The sequence below is a fragment of the Myxocyprinus asiaticus genome, chromosome 35 (genome assembly GCF_019703515.2).
Source record: "Myxocyprinus asiaticus isolate MX2 ecotype Aquarium Trade chromosome 35, UBuf_Myxa_2, whole genome shotgun sequence".
Classification (NCBI taxonomy): Eukaryota; Metazoa; Chordata; class Actinopteri; order Cypriniformes; family Catostomidae; genus Myxocyprinus; species Myxocyprinus asiaticus.
The window spans coordinates 37,724,584-37,745,373 of record NC_059378.1 but is presented as its reverse complement, the minus strand read 5'-3'; the positions used below and the strand labels follow the sequence as shown (position 1 = coordinate 37,745,373).

The following is a 20,790-nucleotide window of genomic DNA, read 5'->3' as shown; positions in this document are numbered from 1 at the left end:
CCATTTTTGAAGCTTTGTTAATGTTAAGGTGTCAATAAATTTCCCCTGCTGCCATTTACTTACCTTCCCTATCAATCTCCCTCACTCTCCCCCTCGCTATGCCTCATTTTCTCCCTCTTTTTCAAAGCTAAAGCGAGACCACCCTCACCTCTAACTGCTGTCTTAACATTTATTGAGGGGGTAATGAACAAATCTACAACAACTCTGAACTCATCTGAGACAGACAACAACTTGACATTTTTCATTGTAAAAAGGACAGTTCACACCAAAATGAAGATTCTTTCATTTAATCACCCTCCTAACCAAACCCTTATAACTTTCTTTCTTAAACAGAACATATAAGGAGATGTTCGGCAGAATGTTCAGTCTCAGTCAACATTCAATTTCATTGCACTTTTTTCTATACAGTGAAAGTGAATTTAAATGGATTATATTCTTGATTTTAAGTAAAAAGACTTTTATCTTGGTAGCACCTTTGGCTTTTAAATACAACCAATAATTTCACCTTCCTGCCTATAAGAGTGCGTTGGGCTCCGTGAAATATAGAATCAGCTTTCTTCTTTCTCAGCATCTGTCTGGTGGCCCTATTAACATTTTAATATTGCTAAGTTAGCGACCAAATGGGAGACGGAAAAAGCTAACATGTTCAGGGGTGCATAATTCAAAGTGTTTGCACAATACCTTTAGTAGAGGTATACTGATTTCTTCTCAATCTCAAACACAAGAGAATTTAGAGTGGATTGGTTTTTGGTGTTTCCCTACTGAAGGCAAAACTTTTTTTAAAAACTTTAACAATGTACAGTATATTTACAACCTTCACTGTTTTTTATCGGCAAGAACATTCTAGAAAGGGGATTTGATTGCTCAAAGAAGAATGAAGGTTAGATTTATGTATAGTCTCAGCGTGTAATTTCTGTGTGATTTCAGATTTGCTTGATCTCACTGATTTGTAACTAGTAGCACCTAATAAACATGCATTTTTTTTTTAGACCTAACAGTTTTCCTAAAAACTGATGTCCACATATGTGGACAGTGAGACTAAGTTGTGAAGTTTTAAATAATACCAAGCTATAGAAAGTCAGATTTTTTTTAATCAAAATTGTTTATTATGTTTCCAGGAGTGTTGGTTATTCATGTTTTTGAGATGTTACAGACATAACATTATACATTAGCATAATTAATTCTGATTCAAAGTATTGGCCAGCATCATCCAATCACTGCCAACCATGTTAAAATAAAATTATACATTATAAATTCTGAACCTATGTTCTGATTACCATTATTCCATGTCTGCCAAACATGTTGAGTGGTCCAAACATCATCTGCAGCCTGAAACTGAACTTTATATAGGAAGTTTGGATTGAATGCACTTAGTTGCATAGAAAGCAATAGGATGCTCCCTTGGTCCCTATTTAGTGAATGACTTTTCCTCCAGTGTGAAATGCACCTTATTTTCATCCTAACTCCATATAAAGCCTTGAAAGCAACATTTTCCAGTTTTGGGATGCATCCATTGCACAGTAAATATAGGATATTTTAAATGAAATTGAGCATAAAGTCCACATTTGTGACTCAGATTTTTAAAAATGGCCTATTGGATGAAATTAGAGACTCTAATCTTTTGACTCAAACAGGTTTCAGTGTAAAAACGTAATTAGGTTTCGTACCAGATGCAGTTTTGTTGGCGTTTCAACCAAACACAAACTCCTCTGCGATAGCTGCCATGTTGTTTTGTCACATGACTCGGTCCGTTGAAAGTTTAACCCTTTACTGACAACACAGAGTCTCCTGAACTTAGATCAGTCAGTTTAAATGAAATGAAATTGTGTGTTGCATAAATCGAAGCCAAAATACAACGTCCACGCATGTGAACGCGGGGTCGAGATTAAAATAATTACGTGACTGTGGCGGCATTTTTGCTAAATCGCGGCAGTTCCGAGGTGAAGTGTCTACTGTGTGGAGCTAAAAGCGAGTTAAATATTCTCCCAAACAGATTAGATTTTCCCAATCTATCGAGTTTTAAATCAACAAAACCTACTCTAAACCTAAACCTAACCGATAGTGTCATAAAAAGCAAATGTGAGATGAAAAATGCATTTGCTGAAGCAACCATGTCATTTTGTGGTGTTTCTATAACACTTTAGGCTTACGTGTCTACTCGTGTGCTCTTCCTTTGCATTGCAAGTACAACGCTCTATCAGTTGAGCTACCGCGCAATTCAGTCGTGCTCTAACAAGCTTGTAAATGTAGTTGGTTATGTAATGCAAACGTTAAAATATATCGCTTAAGTTATGCGCTATAGTAAAAATGTTTGGATGTCATAAGATAGCACTGTGTGAGGAACAGATTGAAAAGTAAGTGTTTATGAACTGATAATCTGCCATTGTACTTGTGATTGTGTAAAAGTGAATAAAATTAATTGTTGATGATTGTCTCTGTGAGATTATGTCATATATGTATATGTATACATTTTAGACATTTGAGGAGGGTTTAGTATGTCAAAAGATCAGATTGCCCCTCTCCAGAGGACTGACCATGTTGACCAACCCCAAAAGTTCCCGTCAGGCAGACTGGGATTTTTGGAACTGAATTTGAAGAGTTTTTCTGAGTCTCATTTCTTGTTCTCTCTTTCTCTCCCCTATGGTGCAATATTTGCTGTTTCTTATGGCAGCCTCAACATACTGCTGTAACCTGGCAACAAGCCTTTACAGATGCCCACATATGCACACACAAATACATGTGTGGCCAGTATAGCTCAACCATAAACTGCTTTCCATTTCATCAAAGATAATGAAGGCAATAAATTAAGAGTATAAATACTCCCCCTTCATTCCTCTATTCATTAATTTATTATTCTGGTTTAGTTCAGTTTCAACACATCTATATCTTCTATTTGAAGCACGTAAGTGTGTGTTTGTGCTGCTTTGTAAACGGCTAGAGCGCCTCACACCTGCTTTAGCTCACCTTTGTTCCACTGATCCATACTGCTGCAAATCAAACACAATAACACACCAATGCACAATGAAGATGCATATGAAGCATATCAATGCATATGACGAAGATATAGCTCTAAATATGAGTTCTGCTATTGTTTACTAGAAGAATACTGGATTCTCCAGTGGAATGCAAAAGGAGATTTTGAGCAGAATTTCCCAGGTGCTCTTTACCATACAAAATGGATGTTGTCAAGCTCCAAAAAATCACTATAAAAGCAAAGCGTTTGGCGAAACCAAAAGAGTGTGTGGATGTGTATGTGAACTTTATATCCGTTGCTGTATATATTCCAGATTGTCAGAGAGTCAATGCATGGACAGCCTGTGTTACTCTGGGATGTTTAATAGATGCCCTGGACACAGAGCATGTGATGATGAATGTTCTAGTGTGTCTGTCATCAAGCTACTCACTGCCCAGGGCACATACAACACACACACACTATTCATTTCAAGGGTAATTTCCCTTCACATGTGGAGGATTTTATGTGTGTATTGTAATCTATTTGGATTTTTGCATTTAAACCTCAAATTTAGCCCATCTTCACTGGCCTGGCTAGAGGGGCCAAACACAGAGATCTTCTGATTCACTTCACACCTTCGCTCTTTCTCCCTCTCTTTCAATCTTCAATTTTTTTTAACTAGATTTGCAACATTTGTTACCCACAATATTGTCAAAGCATAAAAAAAAGACACATTGTAAACATTTATATTTATACATTGGGGGCTGCCATGTTAGAATCACATGACCAGCCAAATACTACTCGCTTAATCTCCGCCCTGTTATTGGACACATTCACTCATTGATTAAAGTAATCATGGCTGACTGTGAATACTACATTTCTACAATGGCATCTGTAACTGAAAACTATTGTTTTAAATGATGCTTCATCCAAGCCACTAGGTGTCAGTGGAAGTCCAAGATGACACAAAGACAAAAGTTACTGAGTGCACCTTTAAACTTGTCATTAATACAGACATTTAAATGGTCCTAATTAAACAGTAATTGAAATGTCACATTTTGGAATCATAACTCAAATATACACGTTCCTTAAACTTTGGCTTCGAGTACTACTAACTCAGAATTATCAAGTACAATATTGCAGCTGTGTGGAATACCCATAAACCCTTGTGCTTGAATAAATTATGTATGTTTGCTCAAAACAAGGGAACTGATGTAGAAAAATTATAATGATTTAAAAATGGATTTAGTTTGAATTCTTATGACTGTTGATGTTGTTTTGTTGTAGCTGGTTGATAGTTGTGATTTGTGTGAAGTCACCATTAGGGTAATTAGTGTTACCTCTAGTGAACATGGAGTCTGTTATATTTAAGCCATTCTTCTTTACTCAATTGTACTTTACAAAATTGCAGATTTATGTACACTAAGATGTACTGAGGCTAACCGAGATTCCATAATTCTCTTATACAGTATAAGACATACAGTATAAGGCTGTAACTAAATTTAAATAATTACTGTAAAAACAATGATACTTTAATCACAGATGAGTTACTTGTAACTACTGTAGGTAATGTTACTTAAAAAAATTAAGTTCAGTTTACTTGAGGCAAATAAGTATGTTTACTTGAAAAAAGCATGCAAACCGATTGCCTTAAAAAATCTAAGCAAGGTTAACTAATTAGATTTTACAGTTCAGAATTTTAAAATCACTCTCTGTACTACAATAAGCTATTCATATTTATTGGTCAGTTGCATGATTCTTGTTTTTTAATGAAATAATAAAACAAAAATACAAAAAAAATGCCATTCATGCAAAACAATTACTTGAATACACATCTGTTTTGATGAACATGTTTTCAATTTTGATATTATTTTCCATGGCTTAAAGTAAAAAAATATCTAAGTTCTAAGTACCTAAATAAAAGTCTCATTAAAAGCCAATTAAAATTCCAAAAAATTAGCAGTGATACAATTTTACTTTTAAAATATAATTATTATGAACTGAAAAACTTTTGTCCACCAAATCAAAGTCAGGAGGTCAGATAGCCATTGTGTTGTCAGGTGACAAAATACAAACAAAGACATTTTTACCTTTTTATTAAAAGTCAAATGGAGTTACACTAAGAAATTTGTGATTCAGCAATTCATATATATATATATATATATTACATAAAAAAATATGTTGACATTTTTGGTTTTAAATTAATGATTAAGCTGTGTACACTCATGGTGCAAGGGAATTACTTAAAAATTGGTGACACCACTTGAAATTTCATTATATAAAAGTCATTATATAACTATAGGCTATAAATATTTATGAAACCAAAATGGACACAAAGTTTAAATTTCTACAAACTTATACAGTATATACATATACAATAGGCTATGTACTGTACATTATAATACATATTATAAATAAAGTATAAACTAGAGTAATGAGGCTGATACATCTTATGTGATAATATGTATAACTAGACCTGAAAAAATGTAAAAAAAACAAAACAATTCAGAAATATGCCAAGAAGCACTTTTTACCCCCACTATTTGAAATTCGGGGGCAATTTATCACTTTTTGTGGCCCCCATTTATTTCAGACCAAACAAAGTGCTTTTTGTTGCTGGTTTCTTTGGCTCATCAATTTGAAATGACACTAAAAAGTGAAACACAAGTGACTATTGAATGTCCTGAGTTAGAAGTTAAATTCATGTGCAGTTCCGCTGTGGGCCTGAGGGGGCAGCATAGATCACTCTTACAAAATGCAAAACAGTAGATGAATGAACTGTTCTGTGTGTTATTGATAATCACTTCATTCAAATCTATTCCAGACAACACTAAATACTATTCATAATATATGAAAGTTCTCATTCTAAAAAATAAACATTTCAGACACATGAGTGGAAAAAGTATGTGGTAATTACTGTAATTTTGAAATTTTTATTTAAACACAGTCCCAACACACAAACGAGCTACTCAAATGAACACACACAAACAGGCACCTGCCACGGAGAATAGAGACGTCTCTTAAGCAAATAGAGGCATGTAAGATATACAGTGGCATAGTAGGAATTAATTGAGGACATCAATACACAAAGACACACACTTGCCTTAGCAAGCACAACTAAAACTCTATCTCACTCTATCACACTATCACCCTTCTTTTGGTTTGTCTCTATTGCTTCCAAGAGTCACATAAAAGAGCTTGGCTGAATTCTTTGAAGCCGTCTGCTTTTGATAACATAACTAGCCGCTTTTCCACTATCGGGCCAGTGCGAGCAAGAGCTATCAACTGGTCAACCAGGGTCGCGAGACCTCGAGCCACTAGACCAAAGTCGATCTGCATTCCCACCATCGGGCCAATAGTTACACACCCCGCCCCTTTCACAAGCAAGAGGGAAAATCAAGCGAGGTATCAGACTTTGGAAACTAGTCAGAACTCAAAATGAACATGGTGGAGTTTGAAGCTACTGTCTGAGCAGTGTAGTCTGATTCCCGAACAAATGACTCTTATGAGTCGGCTCTCTTAAATCTGCAGCACAAAACACAGCATGACCAGTGTAGTATGACTCTCGAACAAATTATTCTTATGAGTTGTTCATTTGAACATACAGCGTGACCAGTGTGGTCTGATTCCTGAACGAATGACTCTTATAAGCCGGTTCTTTTGAATCTACAGTGAGAAACATACAGCCTGAGCAGTGTAGTCTGATTCCCATTCAAATGACTCTTATGAGCTGGTTCTTTTGAATTGACAGCACAAAACACAGCGCAACCAGTGTAGTCTGATTCCCAGATGAATGACTCTTATGAGCAATAAGTTAACAGCGACAAGTAATTTTTCCTTCCACACTGAAAATGCTGTACAACAAGACAAAATCACAATCTGAAATCACAATCAGAACATATCACATGCTTTTATTAAGGTCATTTTTCATGTCATGCCTGGTTAGAGCAGATGGGGTCAAAGGGGACTTTTAGTGTGTTTATCATTATATGACCTCATCTCTCTGACCTTCAGTTTGACTCTGTTGGGGTGTATATGTGATCATATTTCACTTCCTCTCTTGCTGTTTGTGGTCACACTAGATTAAAAGAGAGGAAATTATGAATACAAAGTATACTTTATTGTCCCCAAGGGGAAATTTGGTGTGGACTACATGTTGCTACATTTCATTGAACATTAAAAATTACACGCAGTAAAGCACAAACACACAATAAAAAGAGAGGTTTAAGGAGGAACTGTTCCTATACACAGACACAAGGGAAATACTCGAGACACAAAATGCTTAGCGGCCTAAAAGAGAGGCTTGGTTGCGTGACAGCCTTTTAATTGCTTCATTACCGTAATTAATTTGCTCTCTTTTCAATTAGCAGCGGGGCCTTGGTGATGTTGTTCAGCTGCTATTTTTCTCTCCTCTCTCACAGTTTCGTTTTCTCTCGTATGCTCTCAATTTTTGCCTCTCTATTCTCTCAGGAACGGCCGAAAGTTCCATCGCTAAAGTCCAGACGACATTCTAGTTCTGGATCTCTTTATCTTAAAAAGCCAGTAACACAAATGAAACAAATAAACAAATAAACAAATAAACAAATAAAAAATACGCCAGCTACTGCTATTTTGTGTGTGTGTGTGTGTGTGTGTGTGTATATATATTATAAATATTTATGGATTTTTTAAATACTTATATATTTCTTATATAAAAAATTATGCTAATTAAAACGTATTCATACTTTTTTTATTGTATTTTTTTAAACCAAGGACTTTGTTAAAAAAAAACAAGAAAGTTTTCCAACAATCAGCCCAGAAAATAAAAAAAAATAAGTCTATGGATTCCACGGAGGGCCTACCAGTAATATTATATTTTCTATTGCAAGTGAAGAACAGAACAAAATAAAGTAATACAATGAAATTACCATATAAACCAAATAAATCAATAAAGTTACTAAAAAAACAACTAAAAGCAACTAAGACACTATTACAAATTAAAATAAATAAATAAATAACAATTAGAAGATTGATCGTTTTGATTGTTTTGATTTTCATGGCGAAATTCAGGTTAAAATCTAAAAACAGGTAAAGCAGCTAAAAACCTATATTCTGGACTGACCTTGCTTAAAAAGTTTAAGGGTCAATACATTTGAAATATTTTGTGCTAATTAGATATTGTTTCAGATACCAAGAAGAGTGTCTTACTATCATCTCCATTTAACACTTTACATTCCATTCTGCAGATTTTTTCCCCATCAAACAGCCCAGTACATTTAAAAACTAAAAATGTGCAGATTCCATGTGGATATACCAGTAATATTGTATTTTATTGCCAATGAAGAACAGCAGAAATGAAATAAATAAAATAACCAAATATTGTTAACATTCTGCCTAACATCTCCTTTTGTGTTCCACAGAAGAAAGAAAGTCATACAGGTTTGGAACAACATGAGGGTGAATAAATCATGGTATCATTTTTATTTTGTGGTGAACTATCCCTTGAAGGCCTTTTAGGATGAATGTATTATTTAACGGACCATGAGCCCTTGCTCCTTGACTTGTACTGTTCTTTCTGTCTCTCTCTCCCTTCTCTCCAGCATTACTTCAAGACAAAACCTGCCGGGCTTTGAAACTTTGAACACACCTTCAGTGTTTTTGTTCGAACAACACCATAATGGCTGTTCCTATCTGTGAGGTCAAGGGGAAAACAGCACTAATGGCTCACTGGCTCCACAACACACCACATTTGTCTCAGGACCTTTTCTGAGTGGAGGCCACGACCATCTCTGGAGGATCTGGACAGGAAGTCTCTGTTCTCTTCAAGGACTCCTCCGTAAAAAAATAAATAAATAAAATGAACTTCAAACTTAAACGACTAATGCTTTCTAGTTTTAATGAAATTGTTTGAGGGATGCAATTGCCATTCCTGTGTTGAAGTATTTCTAATTATAACAGGAAGTTGAGCTTTTTTAGTAATGTCCAATAGAGGGCACCAGTCCCCATCCACCATTTCAGCCATTTTGGTTCCAGGAGTACTTTTCACATTCATTTTTTCTTTGAGGATTTCATAAAATTTTTCATAAAAGAGTTGTAAGCGAGACATCAAAAACTTGTATTTGAAGCCTTTATTTTTTTTACTTTTTTTTTTTTTTTAAATTGGACAAAAATCTAAACAAAGATACCTGTACAATACTGTGTACTTAATGTATTTAATGAAGGGATGAACTACAATCCCATGAAGCATTGCAAATGATGTAATCAAATTAAGAACTATGAAAAAATATAAAACTATTGATTTAAGAGTGTTCATTAAAAGTATAGAAACAATATATTTAATTTTTTTTGGTAAAATATTCATATATATATATATATCAAAGTAGTTTGAGCCTGTAGGGACTCGATTACGTCATTGGCAGTGCATCATGGAAGTGGTTGGAGCTCTTTAGGTGCACTTTGTTGGCTGTGATTCTATGATTGGTGTATTTCTCTTCAGGATTATGGGTAGTGTAGTTCTTCACCAGGAATTCCGCTCAACACGATTAAAAAAAAGAAAGAAATTGAAATAATGCGGACTGATGGCTTCAACAGAAGCATATACCATTGATTAACAACCGTGGCACTCACGGTAGGTCTGTCTTTAAAAGTTTTTAAGTTATCATAAAAAATCTATTCCACTATGGAGAAAATAAATGCAGTTTTTACATTTATTTGCTATTTCCTCTTGTTAGTTTTTTCTTTAGCATAATGTACACTCATAAATAGTGCACAATAAGGTCAAGCACATTTTTTAGAGTTTAAAAAAAGGTGTTACAACTCTTTCAAAATGCATGTATTTCAGAGAACACACATATGGCCGGGCTCTGAATGAAGCTGCAAGTGTCATTGTTTTTGCTGTCGAGCAGAAGGTGAATGTTTACGCTGCATTAAGTTCAGTTGTGAGGTGTGTTGATCACAGTCCTGCAGTACCAGTACCACTGCTCCCTTAAGCCCAACGGAAAGAGCAAATAGCTGCGCTTTACTCGGCATGAAATGGAAGTGAATGGACGGGTCAACTGAAAGTGTCACAATTTCAACAGGCTGTCAAAAGCGATGAAGTCAAAAAAAGGAGGGTGTGAGTTAGAATGAAAAGAAAACACACTGCGAGGAAAAGAAAAAAATACCTGCAGAGTATAACAGAGCATGCCTCAGAGACATGGATTCTGGTCCGTGGGAACCAGGAAGCAATCACGTTCACATAAACAATGGTAAGCACAATTGAGAAGTTGCATTTACACTCTAAAATTACATTTTTACTCCACTGATGGTTAGGTTTGGGTTAGGGGGTAGAGTTAATAAACGACGTAGCAGCTGCCAATATTTATCATCCAATTATTGACCAAATTAAAACCATCAGCATATCTGTTATAAGCATGAAAACGATGATATGAAAAACAGATGGTTTGTTTATAATTAATTAGTTATACACTGTGTAAAAACTCAGTGAATTCAAATGCACAATCCAGAAATAACAGTAGCCATAATATGTAGAAGGACTAACACTCCTAAGAACATGTAATATTTAATTTTTATTCTTTCACGCATTAATGTGGAAAAATCCAGTCAGCGCTGTGTGAGCAAGCGGCGCCCTCTAGCGGTCTGGATGCCATAATCCATTATACTACTTCTTTTTTTCCCTGGATGCTCCCGTTCTGTGATTTGGTACAGTTTTTACGCCAGATGCCCATCCTGACGCAACCCCCACTCTCACTCATGGGGTAATTTTTGAGTCTCCAATTCATTATTCATTATACTACTATAATACATAATTTAAAAGGGGTTTTTGTACCTTTGGTTAAAATGTTTTATTTTTCCATGGTATCGACCTATGGGTTTTTGTTTAAATCGGAATCGGTGCATCCCTAAAATATACATACCTGTTGACTGTCTTACATCATTTACACCTAAAAATACAACTCTCTTTTAGTGCCACTCTGTGGACATTTCACCTGGAAACTGGAGCAAACACAGTTCAACTACACAACCCTTCCAGCATCGGCCACTGGGGGGGAGTGCTTTAAATTTCATAAGCGCAGACCAATTTCAGCTGCAAAACTTTCAACCTATTGTTGCTGAATTCATAGTGTGATCAGTCTGGACATTTAGGGAGTCTCAAGGCAAAAATGCCACTGAAAGTGATGGAAAATGCCTACATAATAAATTCCTCTTTTTGTTATAGTTCTTATTCTATTCTAGGTCTATTTAGACATAGTATCGTGTAAAGTGCAAGCTGACGTTAATTCAATTTTAAAAGTAAGAAAGAGCAAAAAATTATTCAGAATGAGCATTTATGTTAATGATAAGATTAAAGAATTTGACATAAAAGGATGTCATTGTATATATATATATATTTTCTTTATTTAATTTTTAAAGCTACTAAATGCTCCTTTAAAATCAAATTAGCCAATTAGATTTCTAAAGGAAATACAGAAAAAGTTTATGCTTCATCTGTGGCTCTTGCTGGTAGCTGTGTCAGTTATTGCGCTTTCTTAAGTCGACTTGACACGAAAGGGTCTACTTACAATATAATCATGAATGCAAAGAAATGTAAAAAATATTTTTGTCTCTTTCCGTACTTTTTCTGCATTTATTTCATTATTTGTTATCTCTTCTTTTCTGATGAATCGTGCAATTTTTGACTTAATTTTCCAGTTGAATTTATAAATCAAACCCAAGATACTGTGATCTAGCACAGTCTCATGGGCTTCCAAGTTTGTACAACTTTCAGTGACAAATGTGACTGAAGGACAAATACTGACCTTGATGGGTGTGATTGAAAGTCCCAAATGGAATGTGTGTGTGTTTGAGCTATCGGAAAACTCGGTGGTCTTCTGCACGCCATGACGGGCACCAATCACTGTTGTGTAACCTTGTGATTCAGCGCGTTCTACTGGAGTATAAATCAATGGGCATCTCTGAGCGCTTACACACTCTAGGCTCTGCGTCTGTGTGTTGGGGCAAAAGTTAAAATATTGGTCTCAAAACTTTTGGTCGCATGATGGAGCATCACTTTTACAAACCGCAAAGATTTTCCTCTAACTCCTTGCAACTCACCATCGCCATTGAAATCAGTGGATTCACAGAGTGAAAAATCTAGTGTGAATGTGCTTTTCTGTGTATAGCTGCTGTGGACCTATTTGTATTAAAGTGAATTAAAAACTCAGCCTCTTTTCTCACTACATGGCTTTGGCCATCTGGAAATGATGTCTGTATATATCATCACTTCTTGTTACAGTAAAGAGAATGTGTATGCAAACTCTTATGTAATAACATTAATAGATAGTGTAGATAGTGATGTTTTATAAATCAAACACTGCTGATGATAATCTGGTTGTGATTCAGCAGATGTGCGAGAGTAAAGATGAAAGTTTTGGGTGTTGTGAGTGTGTGTATTGTATTTTTCCAGTTTACTCCTTGTGTAATGTGGGTGGACTCTCTCTTTCTCTCTGTAATCGATCATTCTTACCAGGCCAGCTGAGCACAAGCCTGCGTAACTGTGGGAAATCCGACAGCTAAGATTCACTTTATCACATAGTCTCTCTTTTTTCAACCCAATTTGTTGGCCAAATGCTTTGTTTGTTTTGTTTTAAACTGGTAATACGTAAATGTTAGGGCTGTTAATTGCTGATTAATTAATCAGATTAATGGCATAAATAAATATTTGCGTAGAAATCCTCTCAAATAACAATAATTCAATATATAATGATTAAATAATTATAATAGTTATATTTAAATAATTATAAATATATATCATAAATTAGGGCTATCGATTTAATGGATTAACTCTTAGCAGGGGTTTGACTATTGCAATTAATTATATAAAAAAGAATGCAATAAAAAAATTACAGGAATATTATAAGGAATATTCCTTCCATATGAGCAATTCAAGCATGGAGTACCACCTGTTTTCTCCAGGGGGCAGTAAGTGAAACTCACTGTATAGGCAACGCGCAGCTCAAACATACAGAGAAGAAACTACACTTATCGAGAGCAGACAACACAACATGAGAACACGTTATTGCATACAAACAGCTTGATGGAGCGCAAATCCGAAGGCAGGGATCTCAATACATGTTTTTCTAAGTTTCAAAGGTCACTATATTCGGAATTGTGCTCCGTCCAGCTGTGTTGAAATGCAGGAATGCATTCTTATCATGCACTGTCACAAGTGTCAAGTAAGCCTGAGTTTGGTTTGTTCTCTGTATAAGCTGCGTATTGCCTATATAGCTGGAGTTTCGCTTACTGCCCCCTGATGAACACAGGTGGTACTTCAAGCTTGAAATGCTCCAATGGTAGGAATATACCTTATTTCGTTCTGGGAACATGAAACATGCCACTAAATAAAATAATTCTAGAAGACTACATTAGGTCACATTAGCAATAAGATTTCATGAAGATTAAGTTTCTAATACTTTTCAATCACCACTCCTGATAACCATGTTATAAATTATGATCATTAAAAAAGGAAATATTCAATGTAGTTACAGTACATAAAAATCACTTTTTTTTCTTCAGTATAGAGCCACGGCTGTCTTCTTCTTTCAGCTGCTTGCCACAGCAGACCATCTGTGATCTGCATATTCATCTGCAAGGCCAGATGCCCTTCCTGATGCAACCTCCAGTGACTGGGGGACTCTCACTGACACCTACAGGGCAATTTTAGAGTCTCCAGTTCACTTAACCTGCATGTTTTTGGACTTGTAAGGGAAACCCACACAAACACAGGGAGAACATGCAAACTCCACACAGAAAGGCCCAGTTGAGCTGGGACTTGAATCCAGGACCTTCTTGCTGTGAGGCGACAGTGCTAGCCACTGTGCCGCTCTTATAGAGCCATGGCTGTAATGCTGTAAATAACGCTTCCAGTGTGAAAGCCCTTATGAGTTACAATGTAGTTGTGCTGTAGCTTCACACATGCATTGCTCAAGGTTGTGATGTGAAATGGGTGTAATCTCTCAATCCACCTTGCTGCTTGCGCAGGTAAAAGATGAAATAACAGTGCTATTTATTTCTTTTGTATTCTAGCTGGAGATAAATGCCATACTGTTGGGTACATTAGCCCCGGGCAACACTGTACTTTATACATTTGTTGTTTCCAGGTCTCTATGCTTTAATGAGATGCCTTCACCATGACGTGGACATTAGTGACATTAGCTTCATAAATCTTCAGTGTACAAGTATGCATTTAAAAATAGATTTTCACTGCAAATCTTTTTCTGTGTGTGTGTGTTTTCCCATACAGTGAATTATTGCATGTCAGCTGTGATTGTTTGCCATGTTAATTTTGCGCTTGTGTAGAGTGTTTTTCAATGATCTATCATGGTGGAAACTTTCCATTGACTTTTATTTTTTTAATACTGAGAAAATTATATTTTGTGATAATAATGATATTTTCTATTCCCTAACCAACCCCTAAACATAACCATCACAGAAACTACTGAATTTTTATGGCATTATTTAGTATGTTTATTAAGCCTTTTACATTGTGGGCACCCACACACGCACAAACAATCTTTATAAACACTTCTTTATTTCTGTCTCCATGATGGATTTTGTTAACTGTCTGATTCTGATGTTTGAAGCCTTCCAGCTAAATTCATTCCTCTCTCTATGTGGTTAGATATCTCAGATGTTTGCAGTACAATAGCAGGATTTCATCTCAAACATGCATCTCTAGTTGGTAATATAATCTGACAAACGTGTTTATGACTCTCAATTACCACTGCTTCTCTCTGACTGTTCTTGCATTTAACAGACGGGGAAAAAAAAAACGAGAGAGCTCTGTGAAGATGCTTCAAATGCATTATTTCCTCTACCACAAACACAACTGAAAACTACTTGTTGTTTGTTTTCAGTTGTGTTTGTGGTGGAAGAATTATTGCTGTTGAAGCATCATCACTGAACTCATGTGCTGTCAAACAGAATTTAAACACATTGTGAAGAGTTGTGAAGAGGAGCAGAACTCTTACCTGAAGCAGCCAGTAACAGCGTCGGTGGAACGTGGGAATGATGGAGGAGTGGACATAGCAGCCGTAAAGACACTGAAACAAAAAACAATAAAACTATCAGTTCAACACTAATAATACATTTTAAATCCTAAATTAAACACTGAGAATAAACTATGAAAACAAACAATCAGTTAAACACTGAGAATAATCTATGAAAACAAATTATCAGTTAAACCCTGAGAAAAAAACTACACAAACCATTAATTAAAAACTGAGAATAAACCTGTCACATCCTCCAGATCTGTCTACATGAGATCCCCTTCTCCTGAGTATTAACACGACCTTGGACTACAATTCCCAGAATCCCTTTCCTCCCGCCATTCTCACACACACCTGTTTCCCATTTCCTCTTCAGCTCCCTGTGTATTTAGTCTCTGCTCTGGCTTCACTTCACTGCGAAGTCTTGCCAATTCACCTAGTTGTTTTGCATTTTTGAGCATTTTCTATCTTGTTGGCCTGCCTGTTTTGACCATTGACTGTTCCTTGGATTACCCCTCTCGATTTATTTGCATCGTGTGGATTTGCTTCTCTGGGTTGACCTCTGCCTGTTAGACTACTGTCTCTCTAATAAACTCTGCTCATTGATCTTCCCTCTGTGTCTGATTCTGATTCGTCACAAAACAACACAAACATAAGTTAAACACTGAGAATAAACTATACAAATCCTTTGTTAAAAAATAAAAATAAAGTACACAAGCATCAGTTAAACACAACTACACCAACATCAGTTAAACACCAGAAAATACTACACAAGGCACCAGTTAAAAACTGAAAATAAACTACAAAGCATCAGTTAAAAACTACACAAACCATCAGTTAAACAACAACAATCTCAACTCACTTTTATTGTCACTACACCATTACACAAGTGAAATAATGTGTGAAATGCTTATGTGCGTGCTCCAGACATTGCAGCCATACATGTAAATACAATAAGTATAAGTACACTCAGCAGAATAATAATGTACAGAATAACAATATAACAGAAACACAAACCATTAGATATAAACTACATAATCATCAGTTAAACACAACAAACTACACAAACATCAGTTAAACACCACAAAAAAACGACACAAACCATCAATTAAAAACGTAGAATAAACTACAGAAGCATCAGTTAAACACCACAACAAATTATATTATATTATACATCCAAAATGCACCGAAACTCCCTCTCTTATTCTATCACAAAAAACACACACAAAAAAACCTAAATCCTTTTTTCCTTTTACTGTAGATAACATATGAAACTTTCATAACCAGATGAATGGCCCTATTGGTATGTGATCTTTATATACTGGCTCCGTGTATTTGTGTGGCTTTCAGTGCCTCTGTTCCTGTGTATGTGTGTATTTATATATATATATATATATATATATATATATATATATATATATATATATATACGTATACTGTAACTAGTGTCCTTCATAGCTGGTCGATAACGGGAACTGTAAGTCTATTTACAGCACTGGGCTACGAGATCTGTCTCGGCTTATATTGTACATTCTGATGGCTGAATTTTACTGGAATAAATCTAATCTCAATTCACATTCCCACACACACGCACAGTCAGAGTAATTAGCATTATAAAAAAAATGTCAGGGGATGTACATTGTCTCTTTCAATTATGAATTGCATACATACAAATAAAAGCATGCTAAACATATATTAAAACACATGTTTCTTTCACAGCAGCAAATTTGTTCAAACTGTTGCTATCCCCCATCAGTGGTGTGTATAGTGTAAGCATGGAGGTGTTTGGTACCAGTGGGAGATGTGCAGAAGTGTTTGGCAACTGTGAGATTAGGAGATGACAGCGTCAGAGGGCATTATTTGCTGTCTAGGGCCCCAGACAGATGCCAGGGGCCCACACGCTGAGCAATTAAACCCTAATTACATTCACATGATTAGATCAGCGCCATTGTCGTGTCTGAGAGACGCTCCTACGTACAGTAACACGCTCACACGCTCACACACACACACACACACATAGATGCAAGGTGCCTTTCAGTTGGGTATAACAGCACAGAAGTGGATGCGAAAATCTAAATATGTCCTACAGGGGAAATCTGAGTCTATTCCTCTAACGATTTTGCTTCTTTAGTAGGTTTTTTTTCTGCAAGACTTTGATAAGTTGTTTTCATAAGATAAGACAATAAACCGTACGAAGAGGCCATTTGCAGTCTGCTTCATGACTTAGAGGGAGTTTCCATTTTACTGCATTAACTTTTAAGTATTATGAACCTCAACTTCTGAAAACATTAATAAAATATATGCTGACATTTTCGATGACGCAGTATGAAAATATTCATTAAGGCCGCGTTAAGACTAAAAAGGATGCTCACATCAAACTCATTATATCCAGGAAAAATTTCAAGAAAACATTCAGTATATAATAAGGAACAGGATTTTTCTTTCTCTTATGAAATGAGTACCATGTAGACATTCTCTCAAGTTCACAACACAAAAAGTTTTTTGGTAAATGGGTTAAAACACGTCACGATATTCATGTCACAACTGTGAGCATATTAGGATATGGCTGCCCACATTTTCATAATAATGACTATTAGTATTCAACAACTTGGTGTGGGTGTTTTTAGTTCATATCACATGCAATGTTGTTAGCCTAACATAAGAGGTAATTTGCATATAGAGGTCTTAAAGGTATTGTAGCAATGACAACCTGCTTAATTCTAAGGGTCAGAGAGAGGCTAAAAAAAATGGTGGTTTAAAACGACATTTTGACTGTTTTAGTGAAAGAAGCCTTGATTAACATTATAAGTGGACTTCAGGAAAAAAAATAAAAAATGAAATGCTACAAAAACGTAGAACATGGCCCCTTTAAATTATGCAAAACTATGCCTTTTTGCATTACTGCCTTTGATAACACAAGAGCACACTCCTCATGCTGGGCAAAACAGACATCAAACATTAAATTCAAGTTGAATCTGTACCAGAGTACAGATCCACAGAGTAAACAAAGTCAGAAAACCGCAGGAAATCTTTCAGAAGCTGATATTCTGAGCAGGAAGTATATGTTTAACTTTACAGCTCTGTTGGAAGGCTCATTCTGTCTAAAGGACTGTACGTCATTAAGGATTTGAGCTGCCAAACTCATTCTGAAAAAGAACAGCAGACAACAGAAAATGAGTTTACCTAACACAGAACGTTCCAAAAACTTTACCTAACATTATGTGAAAGTTGTCTAAAAATTTAGAATTAATGTTTAAATGTTAACGGAATATCCTTGATGGTTTTAGGCCACGTCCACACTAATCCGTTTTTGGTTGAAAACACATTGATTTGCAACGGTTACGCCTCACATCCAGAATGGAATGGCGTTTTCCCCTTTAACGAAAACAAAGACTTTTGAAAACGCTCTCCATATCTGCATAATTTCTGGAAAATGATGATGTTAGAAAACTGAAAAAAGAGGTTTCAAACCTCAGCAGATTAGTGAGGATGTGATCTAAGTATTTTATAAAACTTCTCACGATGTTAGGAGTTAATAAACCTGTATTTTAACCATTAAATTTTATCTTAGATTATTCCGGGTGCTACATTTAAAAAGCACCCTTGTAAAAATATATATATAAAAAATGTTTTCACAATAATTGTTACCTATTAGTGGATGTGGATGGTATAGCCAAGACAAACTAGTAATTTCTTCATATTCAACAACTCAACTCAGTATTGGAACATTACAAATCAACGTTCCAAGTATGTTACATTGTTAATACCAGGAACCTTTAAATAAAAAACGCGAAATTTTTACGTTCTTACAACCAAAATGGAATGTTTTAGAAAATGTTTTTAGAACAGATGTTACCAGTCCAGAAGTGCCTTTTTACCGCTGTGGTTTCTGCAGTAAATGTGCACTTGCCATTTTAAACTATTAAGTCCTGCTATAACCATACTATTTCAATAGGCGTGAACTGAACGCATCAAAGCTCATTCTCACGAGAAGCAGTTTGCTACTGTCATATATTCACAACATGCATAAACAATTTTCATGTTTACTTGGGAAGCAAAACATCTTAAGATATTCAGTCTTGTATTTACAGAAATATGACAAAATTTAGAAATGTAAATGCTAGGGCTGTCAATCGATGAAAAATTCAAATTCAAATTGATTCAAATTCATCGCAATTAATGGCATGTATAAACATTGATGAGAAAGGCCCCCCCCCCCAAAATAATTAAAATGCATTACATTATTGTGGCAGACAAGTAAAGCATTGATAAGACAAAACAAAAAGTGGCTTTAGCACAAAGCAATGTTTTGTTAATTTCCATATTATTGTACATAAAGGCCAAAGTATACTTCGGGTGTCCGCGCTGCAAACAGCACAGTATGTGTGATGCAAACTGTGTTATCAGCACAGGCTGCCTAGATTTTCTTGACTCACGCACATGGTCCTCGTCTGTGTGTGACGTCTGCACATGCGCTGGCCATTGACTGTACTAAAAGAGTGTAACAAAGCAGTTGTAGTGTACATGCGTTGAACGCGTTCCTATTCGTTTGCGGTCAGAAAAGTATACTCAGAAAGGCAACTCGGTTTACCGGAAAAACTAAGTATACCCTGGCCTTGAGCCTATCATTGTCCTACACTTCACAGAAATCAATTTTTTCAATTGAATTCATCAATCTGTCCGGGATATAAGGGCTTTTCTAAGGATGCGTCAATGTACACATGCATCAGATGGACCATCTCACTTTGGTTGCATTGCATCATAAACATTGCGTTTTTCGGTCGCTATATCAAGTAAAACATAGTTTGAAATTTTGAAAAACACGTCTTGAGATCCCTGCATTTGCAATTGCGCTCCGTCCAGCTGTGTTTGAATGCAAGAACTCATTCTCATCTTGTGCTGTCGCTAGCGTCAAGCAAGCTTGAGCGTTGCCGATACAGCTGGATTTTCACATACTGCCCCCTAATGAAAACAGGTGGTACTTCAAGCTTGAATTGCTCCAAGAATATTCCTTATTACGGTCAGGGGACAAGATCAATTGCATTCATTTTTTTTATGTGTTATTTTTATACAATTAATTGCACTGAATTAATGCATTAAATCAGCAGCCCTAATTTATGCTTGTATCAAGAAAAAAATATTTGCCAGTGGTGTAAGAAATTTTTTTTTTTACAAGTTTATTTTTCTTACCCCTTTGGCAAATAATTTTTTGTCTTCTTTCAATCATAAACATTACTAAATTTCTCTGAAAACAAGACATAATATCTCGTGTCATTCTGCTTCTCAAGTAATTTTTTCTTTAGATGTTTAGATATTTTTTTACCTGAAAATAAGATAAAATATGTGTATATGTGTATGTGATTAATTGATTATGTTTAAAGCCTTTATTTTTACAAAGTGACTGTTTGAACGGATGCAATTGATTTAAGGTGTCTTTAACTACTATGTACTTAAGCATTTGATTCAATGTACTTACTATGTACATACATGTTGTTACATTGTACTTACATTTAAAGTACCTGCATTTAATTACATCTGTAGTTAAACTGTAGTTACACCTAACCCTAACCTAACCCAACCCTAACCCTACCTTACCCCTAATCCTAACCTTACACCTAAATCTACCCGTACCTCAACCTTAGTAGCAGAACATGTGAATCTTGTGAGAATTTTGCAGAACAACATGTAGTTACACAATAAGTACATTGCATTGTATGTATTTAATGTAAGTACATAGTAGTTAAAGACACCTAATATAAAGTGGGACATTTTGGACTAAGTAAAAACTATAAATTGATGTATACAAGATTTTACTGGTAGAACATTGCTCTA

The 20,790-nt window shown here is 35.6% G+C and overlaps 1 protein-coding gene across 7 annotated transcripts in view; it reads right to left on the bottom strand.

Annotated features, from left to right (window-relative positions):
* Positions 1-20,790, bottom strand: part of LOC127426070 (calmodulin-binding transcription activator 1-like) — a 507,664-nt gene that overhangs the window by 65,058 nt on the left and 421,816 nt on the right. For all 7 annotated transcript variants that reach the window (XM_051672554.1, XM_051672555.1, XM_051672556.1 and 4 more), the window contains one exon: positions 14,941-15,012. In XM_051672554.1, coding sequence (XP_051528514.1) covers positions 14,941-15,012 — 72 coding nt within the window. The remainder of the gene's footprint in view (positions 1-14,940; positions 15,013-20,790) is intronic.